This window comes from Orycteropus afer, unplaced genomic scaffold (genome assembly GCF_000298275.1).
Source record: "Orycteropus afer afer isolate SDZICR_OR568_19922 unplaced genomic scaffold, OryAfe1.0 scaffold00244, whole genome shotgun sequence".
NCBI classification, from domain to species: Eukaryota; Metazoa; Chordata; class Mammalia; order Tubulidentata; family Orycteropodidae; genus Orycteropus; species Orycteropus afer.
The window spans coordinates 4,444,733-4,453,574 of NW_006921831.1; the positions used below are offsets into that span (position 1 = coordinate 4,444,733).

An 8,842-nucleotide genomic window follows, 5' to 3' on the forward strand; every position below is an offset into this window, starting at 1 on the left:
GGGACGAGGAGGCCCGCAGGGCGACGGATTCTGACTTGCGGGCGCCGCGGGGGTGGGAGGCCGTGCTCGTCCCCGGCGGCTCTGGGCGCGCTCCGTGCGTACACGTGTCCCCGCGAGGGAGGGGGCTGGGGCCCCAAGGAGCAAAGGCCAGGCCGGCCGAGGGGTGCACACGTGGGAGCCCGCCGGACGTGCGTGGGCACGTGCGTGGCTGGAGGCGCCTGGCGGCGGGGGAGGGACGGAGCGAGGCCGGCTGAGGCTCCATCCGGGTCCCCGTCCAGTGGGCGGGGGCCCTAAGCCTTCTCATAGTGAAGCCAGCGGCCCCTAGCTGGCGCCTCCTTTGTTCCCGACCTTGGTGCCGCGCAGCCGGAGACCCCTTGTGGCCGCCTCCAGCGGGCAGAACCGAAAGCGCCTCCCAAGAAGAGGGGCCTAGGGCGATGGAGTGGAGACCTGGCGCCCGGGCCCGGCCCAGGCTCTTGGTCTCATCCCCGTGGCCTGCCTTCTGTGGGGGACTCTCCCGCTGGGACCGAGAGACGCAGCCCCGTTTTGTGGGTGTTCTGCCCATGGACGCTCGGGCTCTCTCCACCTGGCTGCAGTCTCAGTTTACCTGCGGGCGATGAGCCCTGAGTCAAGCCCCAGTTCTTAGCCTGTGGGGGGGGGGGGGTCACAGGTTTCCATGGCAACATCTGGGCGCAGGGTCCAGGCCGGGTAGCTGTCTCAGGAGTAGGGGTAGGAAGCAGGGAAGAGGACAGAAAGCCGGGTCCAGAGTTCACAGTTAGCCCCGCCCTCTCCCTCCCAGGCAGAGTCCCTTGCTGTCAGTCGTCACCCCCAAGCCCCACCTGCAGTGTTGGGGCTCCAGGCCAGCAGCTCCCCTGCCCACCCTAGGCATCCTGCTCTACTCCTGGGGCCCTTGCATCCAGGTGTCCTCCCTCACCCCAGAAGAATGTAGGATCCCAAGGAAGGAAAGCACCCCGCTCAGGGAGGCTGGGGAAGCTACAGACCCTGCCTAAGGCTCCAGGGAGACCTGGCTGTGGCGCGTGTGGGGCGGGGCCCTGGCTGCAGTTCAAAGGTCGGGCCCTGGGCCCACATTGCTGGCAGCGCAGGTGTACGACACGCGGGGGTGGGGGCGGCTGTGTGAGGCACGAGCAGCTCAGGGCGCAGAAGGCTCTGGGAGTTACTGCCCCCTTTGGACCCCTGGTGAGCGACGGCTGTGGGCAGTGGGCAGTGACCTGAGGGAGACCAGCCAGCCCTCCAGCTCCCGCACACGTGTTCCCACGGGGAGGCTGGAGCCCTAAGGAGGGAAGGTTTTCCTGCAGTGCGCCCCCCCGTACACTCACAGGCCCCATAAACACAGGGTACCGGACCCGGGGTGCCTCATCCTTGGGGCCCTGGACGGACCCAGATTAGGAAAAGGTTTTGGGGCTGAGGACAGAGTCCACCCGTGGCCGGGCCCCTGCAGGCACTGGCCTGGCTGGCTCGGTCAGCTTGGCTCCGACCCGGTGGGCAGAGGAGAGGGGTCCCCGAGGCTGCGTCCTGCCCGCAGGTGCTCTCACTCCCCCCGGAGCCCTGGCCCCCCCCCGAAGTGAAACAGAAAGTCCTCCCCCGCCCCGCCCCGCCCCGCCCCGCGGCCAATCGCGGCGGCCCCGTGTCCCCCTCCGTGCTCGGGGCTTATCTCCTGCTCAGAGCCCGAGGGCTGGAGCCGGCAAGCCGAGCTGAGCGGTGAGCCGTGAGCGGTGAGCCTCGAGCCGTGAGCCCTGAGCGGCGGGCGGGGGCGGCTGCGGAGGAGGGACTGCCCGCGCCCAGCGCTGCAGGGAAGCCCAGGTGAAGGTCACAAGCCTCGGCGCAGGCCGGGTGACAGCTGACCCGCCGGGTCTACAGGGGCCGGTGGGAGCCACCCTAAGCCAGGCTGCAGCCGCCCTGTGGGGGGCACCTGGGCTGGGCTGGGCTCCAGCTCTTCCTGGTGGGAGAGCTCTTCTCGCCTACCCTCAGAGCCTTGGGGCTCCTGACCACCGGGTCTAAGCTCAGCCAGTCCTCTGTGGCTGGTTCCTGTCTGTCTGTCTGGAGGGAAGCGCCTGAGGGAGGAGGGGTGGACCTGGGCTAGGTGTCTGTGGGTGGGGGTGCGTCTTCATGGCGAGGGGGTACTTGGGATCCAGAAGGGGTGCTGTCCGGGGAGTGTGAGCTGTGCCCTGAGGTGGCCGTGCCCCTTTGGGGCATCAAGAGGGAACCAGTGAGGAGACCCCGAGCCCCAGCTCTGAAGGGAGCAGGTGCCCTCCACCTGTCTCCTCAGGGATGTGGGGGTGGTCCAGGCCCCCAGCTAGCAAGCAGACATCTGCTTCTTCCCGGTGCCTGTCCCTTTAAAAGCCAGAGCTCCGGTGCGCATGAGTGAGTCGTGATGTCCGCCTGTGATGGGGGGGGGGCTCGAGGTGAAAGCCGGCACCCAAGGCAGGACGCACCCAGGACTGCTTATGGCTTATGGCTCCAGGCCAGGGGTGGGCTGGGGTGGGAGCAGGGCGGCTTGTCCCCTCCGTCATCTGCCCACCCTGCTGACTCTACTGCTGCCTCTCCAGGACTGAGGTGTGGCTGACGCCTTGACAGCACCAGAGCAGGTGGACAGCCTGTCCCGCTGGTCCTCTGCCACCTCCTCAGCCTCCACCCTCAGCATCCAGTCTCCACCTCCTGCCTGGGTGCGCGCTCCACTTAAATGGCCGAGGAGAAGCCCATCAGGTCAGTGCCCTGCCCTGGAGCTGCCTGGCCACGCCCCCTCTCTCCCAGCCCTGCCCTGCCGACCCCTGACCCCACTTGCTTTTCCACGCAGTCTGCCAGCCAAGCTCATCAATGGCGGCATCGCTGGGCTGATTGGGGTCACCTGCGTGTTCCCCATCGACCTGGCCAAGACGAGGCTGCAGAACCAGCAGAATGGCCAGCGCATGTACAGGAGCATGTGAGTGGGGCGTGGGGATGGGGCCTGGGCAGCAGGGGGGCAGTGCCAGGCACACAGCCCCCCACACTCCTCCCTTGTGCTGGCCACCCGGGCGGGGCAGGCGGGGTGGTCACGGCTTGGTTTGGGACAGGATCTGCTGTCAGGCCAGGCTAGCTTTGGTCAGGGCAGGGATTGATTGGCCTGTGGCGGTGGCTCAACTCGGCCCCCTCCCCTTGACCACAGGTCGGACTGCCTCATCAAGACCATCCGGTCCGAGGGTTACTTCGGCATGTACCGTGGTGAGCGTCTCCGGGGGCTGGCTGCTGGGTGCAGTAGAGCCCTGGAGGGCAGGAAGGGCAGGGTGTCTGGGCACCACCTGGGCGGCACCTGGGGCAGCAGGATGCTCTGCAGGTGGCAGGTGGTGCTGCATCTCCACTGAGGCGGCTGCAGCCCCCCTCACTCCTACCCAGGGGCCTGTTGGGGTGTGTGGATTCAGGGGAAGGGAGGCATTACTGCAAAGCAGCTTAGGAGACAATCTGGATCTGCCTTTACTTCAGCTGCTTGGGCCCTCAGCACTGAGGGGGCTTCACCTCCCCTAGGGGCTGTGATCTGCACTCTCTATTTGGGGGAGGCCCCTGTGGGCTCCGGGGGTCTGGTCCCCACAGCCCCATTAGCACCGGCTGGAATCGGGCCAATGGAGGCTGGAATGGAAGGGTCGTGCAGCGATGTGAACAGAGGGTGGGAGGAGGCAGGTGCTGCCCCATCCCTGTCCTGGTGCCCGCCCCTGCCTGGCACACACCAGGCCCATATGTGGGTGAGAGGGCAGGAAGAGGTGCCAAAGAGTAGCAGGGCCAGGCTTGGCCAACCCCAAAGCAAGCACAGCGTGGGGCCTCCCCCCAAGCCAGTGTGCCCCAGGACTTGTCGCCCCTACCCCCACTCAGCCCCACCTGACCCCATGTGCCCACAGGAGCTGCCGTGAACCTAACGCTCGTCACCCCAGAGAAGGCTATCAAGCTGGCAGCCAATGACTTCTTCCGTTACCAGCTCTCCAAGGATGGGTGAGGGGCTGGGCTGCAGGGGCCAAGGTCACATGGCAGACCCCCATGTGGGCCTTCAGCTCCCACATAGCTGTGCATGGAAGGGCAGCTTGGCTTTGTAAGCCAACCCCCACCGCAAGGCTCCCAGGACATCCTTGACCTGGGGACATACTCCCCTTCTGTACCCCGCCCCGTGCATGGGAGGGTCAGCTGTGCTCAGCCTTCACCTGCTGCCCATGCAAGCCAGAATTTGGGAGGCACAGGCCAGCCCCAATGGGCTTCCCTTCTCAGCGTACTTGAGACCCCCAGCTTTCTGCGTGAGGACGGCCCCCTGGCCCTGCCCAGGTCCTTCCTGGAGGACCATCTGTGTCAGTGGCTCTGTGCTTGGGGCTGGAGGCTGTGTCACCCCCACCGTTCTGCCCACTTTGGGTCCGGGTGCAGCGGCAGGCAGTGTCTGACCCTCGCAGACAGCACGGTTCTCCCCACGCAGCCCTGACCCTCCTCTGCCCTACTGCAGGGAGAAGCTGACGCTGCTGAAGGAGATGCTGGCTGGCTGTGGGGCGGGCACCTGCCAGGTGATTGTGACGACCCCCATGGAGATGCTGAAGATTCAGCTGCAAGATGCTGGCCGCATAGGTGGGGGCTGAAGAGACTGGGCTAGGGGCAATGGCCTGGACCTCCCTGCCCCCTTGCCCCTGAGAAGAGTCAGCAAGCCCATCCTCTCCCTCCCCAGCGGCCCAGAGGAAGATCCTGGCCACCCAGGCCCAGCTCCCGGCCCACGGTGGGGCCCAGCCCATGGCGGAGGCTCCTGTAGCTCCCCGGCCCACTGCCACCCAGCTGACTCGGGACCTGCTCCGGACCCGAGGCATCGCCGGCCTCTACAAGGGACTGGGGGCCACGCTGCTCAGGTGGGGAGGCTGGGGCAGGCAGGAAGGGAGGCCCTGTGCCACCTATGGCATCCTCTGTCATCACCGCTGCCCCCTCCTCACACAGGGACGTCCCTTTCTCCATTGTGTATTTCCCACTCTTCGCCAACCTGAACCAGCTGGGCCAGCCATCGTCCGGGGAGAAGGCCCCATTCTATGTGTCCTTCCTGGCTGGGTGTGTGGCTGGGAGTACAGCCGCTGTGGCCGTCAATCCCTTTGACGGTCAGTGCTTGGGCCCGGGCTCCTGGGTGTGTTGGGCGCCGAGGAGGTGGCTCCAGGGTAGGTGTGGGGGGGCCTCCCACCCTGACCCTCCACCCCCACAGTGGTGAAGACACGCCTCCAGTCCCTTCAGCGTGGGGCCAACGAGGACACCTATTCGGGGTTCCTGGACTGTGCCAGGTGGGCAAGACCCCCCAGGGTGGGTGGGGGCGGAGCAAGGGTGATGAAGAGGGGCTGGGGAGGAAGGGCCACCCCCTGACCTGACCCGTCCCCCACAGGAAGATCCTGCAGCACGAGGGTCCCTCGGCCTTCCTGAAGGGTGCCTACTGCCGCGCCCTGGTCATCGCCCCGCTGTTCGGCATTGCCCAGGTGGTCTACTTTCTGGGCATCGCTGAGTCCCTGCTGGGGCTGCTGCAGGGGCCCCAGGCCTGAGCAGAGGAGGGCGCCCTGCACCGCGGGGGTCAAAGAAGGGCACAGGGTCCATAGGTGCACGTGTGGGCCTTCTCAGAGTCCTGCCTGCATAGCCACGGGATCAACGTCTTATTTACGTAGAAAATGCGGAAACCTGTACATTCCTGGAGCCGACTCCTCGCCTGGCCTGAGCAGCCCCAGGGCAGAGCTGGTCTCTGGGCTGGGGCCCTGGGCCTGGACCAGGCATCTGGACCCTACCCCCACCCACCTGGCTCCGGGTCCGAGCTTGGCCCCTGGCCCACGAGGGGGCCCTGCACAAACCTATTTATTGTGTCTGCTGAGCCCAATCCAGCCCTCCATCCATCCTTCAGTCTGTCCTCTCCCTGCTGTTGCTCTTACCTGCAGGACCCAGGACTCTGTCCCCTGCAGTTTTGCAGGAGGTTTGGGGTCTCCTGTTCGCAGTGTGCATCCAGGAATCCAGGAGGGTCACCCTGAGTTCTGACTCCCAGGCAGGCCCTGCTTCCCGTCCACTGTGGGACCCAGACCCTTGGGGTGGGCCCGTCGACCCCCTCCCGGCTGAGGCCTTGAGCAGATGAGGTCTCTGTGTGTGTGTGTGTGTGTGTGTGCGCGCGCGCGTGCGTGCACTGTGGCATCCAGTCACACCACCTGGCCCAGCTCCTGGCGGGGAGAGGTTGGCTGATGCTCTGCCATATGGAGGGCAGCGTGTGTGTGTCCCAGGCTCTGGCAGGTGGGGTGTGTGTGTGTGTGTGTGTGCGCGTGTGCACGTGTGCATGCACATGTCTGTGTCTCAGTCCTTCTGCTGACCGTCCAGGGATTTACTCCCCAAGCCTGGGCCCTCTGGCCACACCTTGGACAGACCCCTCCTCTGAGACCCCCCCCCCACCCCAGGTGTGGCTCCCATGGGGGATGGGGCAGGCCTGAGGACCACTGCAGCGCCTGGGCTCCTGCTGTGTTTGCAGGGTTGGGGGTGCCAGGAACTGCCCCCTCAGTCCCCCAAGGGCCAAGCCTCATCTCTGGGGCTCTGCACAGGCCTATGACCACACTCCAGAGAGCTCCGCCCCCAGCCCCTCGTCCTGTTGGTGTTCTGAACTGAGGCCCTGCCCCCTCGCCCCCCCCACCCCGAGTGCTCGTGTTGGTGACTGATCTGTGCGGTGGTGCTGTGCCCCTCCAGCCCCTAGTGGGCCCTTCCCCAGCGACACTACCTGGGGCTCAGGTCTGGGCCCCCCAGTTCACGGTTGTTCCTGGGAGACCCCTCCCATCACTTGTACCTTGGAAGCTGCTGCTTACAGAATTCTATTTTTTCTTTTGAAGAGTTTTAAGAAGTAACTTTTTGTGTCTTGTCATGTAAAAGGATCAATAAATATCCTAAGTAAATATTTTCTTTCTGGGGCTCTGTTTGGAGTGAGACTGAGAGAGGGCATCCCCTCTTATAGATGCTTCCCCCAGGCCCAGCCCCCTGGGCCCGCAGTCTGCCCTGAACAGTCCTGTTCCCTGCCACGAACGAGTGTGGGCTGGGCTGCCTCAGGCAGTCTTTTGGCCCGGAAACCCCACTTGGCACCAAAAGCTGGGTTTGGAAGTGGCTAATGGTAACGGTGGAGCAGGTGATGAACACAGTGTGCACCCTTGAACTGTACCTGTGGAGACTACACAAATGGCAAATGGCTGTCACCTGTATGCTTCCAACAAAACAAAGGCTGGGTGGGAGCACCCGGAGTCCCAGCCAGTCGCATTGCCTTGCTGAGTGGGTGGAGCCAGCAGATCCCAGGCCCCATTTGCTGACTGCCACCCTTCCCCCGCTGGTCCTCCTTCCTGCGACCTGCAGCAGTGCATTGTGGGAAACTCCCAAGTTCTCCTCTGGCGTCTGCAGCCGCCACCCGCTTGCTGTGAGCTAGGAGAGCACCCGCAGCTTGAGGCAGGAGCCAGCAGGAGGACCACGTAAGGCCCGGGGGGGGGGCGTCTGCAGCCAGCTGGGCCTGGGGCCCTGGGGCCCTGGGGTGGGGTTCCCACCGTGCCTGGGCCTAGGGGGGTGGGCATGAAGCAGCAGCACCCCGCCTTGAAGGTCACTGGGGTTGTTTGCACCAGGCCCCTTCCTTTCCCACCATGAGATGGGTCGCTTGGGGGTGGGGGAGGGGGTATGCAGGTGACATCAGTGTGAGCCTAAAACAGTTAGGGGGTCTGGGGGAGGGGATGGAGCAGACCACTGGCCCTCTGCAGAGTTGGTCCTTTGTGGGCAGCTGGGGCTCCTGGGGACACAAGACAGCAGTGGGGTCTCTTAACCTGGACACCCCTCTCCCACTCTGACCTTCAGGTGACCTTCAGTGTGGTCGGCTCGCCTGGCCTGGGGTGGGAGAACCTGGGCTGCAGCCCCACACTGCCTCCCTCTCCCTGTGGGTGGGGGAGTTTCTAATCCTCCCCAGAGAAGCAACCAGGTCTTCAGGGAGAGACCCACCCAGGTCCAGGGTGTCACCTCCAGTCCCTCCTCCCCCCACTCCCAGGACCGTGAGAATGCAGGCAAGGCCCTTCCTCTAGTCCAGAGCCCCCACCCTCCACCCTGACCAGCAGACTTGGGGGTGCTCGTGCTGACACCAGGGTGCCCACTCCAAGTTTGCATTGGGGCCACTTTGGCCCCAGGGCAAGTGCAGCCTCAAGCCTGAAGCTGGGAGGCAGAGGAGGCTGGTTTGGGGAAGTGGGTACCACAGTTGGGGGGGACAGGCATCCAGTGGGGACCCAGGGACCCCTGCACTCCAGCCCAGAATTCCAGCCTCTGGGGAAATGGCCTGAACCCTTCAAGGCTTCTGGCAGCCACTCCCACTGGCCTGGCCTACTGGCTGAGGGCCCAGGCCCTCACTCACCCAGACACAGGCCCCAGCCTCTGAGTGGCCCGAGTGGCCCCGGTGGCTGGGCCCTGCCTCCAGTTCTCTGCCTTCCCAACAAGGCCTCCCTGCACTGTGGGTTCAGCTATGTCTGAGTGCATGCGTGTGTGTACATGTCTACTCCCTACAGGTTAGCAAATTAATCCTCTGTCTGCCTTCAGTCAGAACCGGCCACGCGGCCCCTCCAGAAGCTGTTGCATGGACAGAGTCTGAGGCCCAAAGCCAGGCTCGCCCTAGGAGGGTTGGAAGATTGGGGCGGGTCTCTGTGGAAATCAGAGGGTGGGGACTGGGCAGGAGACGCTAGGTTCCTTGCCTCAGCCTCCCTTGTCCCCCAGGCCCCATATAATGCCCAAGGGTGAGCTGTCCTGAGCTCCTGAGTCCGACCACCTGCCTCCTGCCTGTCAGAGCGCCACTCCCAGCCCACCAGCACTGTGCACC

The 8,842-nt window shown here is 65.0% G+C and overlaps 1 protein-coding gene across 1 annotated transcript; it reads left to right on the forward strand.

The window, feature by feature from the left end:
• The first annotated feature begins 2,698 nt into the window (after positions 1 to 2,698).
• On the forward strand, positions 2,699 to 5,531 carry SLC25A22 (solute carrier family 25 member 22). Its single transcript, XM_007949353.1, has 9 exons — positions 2,699 to 2,721; positions 2,813 to 2,938; positions 3,161 to 3,216; positions 3,885 to 3,975; positions 4,472 to 4,590; positions 4,688 to 4,862; positions 4,948 to 5,102; positions 5,204 to 5,279; positions 5,378 to 5,531. Exons 1-9 carry the CDS (start codon positions 2,699 to 2,701, stop codon positions 5,529 to 5,531), a joined length of 975 nt encoding a protein of 324 aa, XP_007947544.1.
• The last annotated feature ends 3,311 nt before the right edge of the window (positions 5,532 to 8,842 follow it).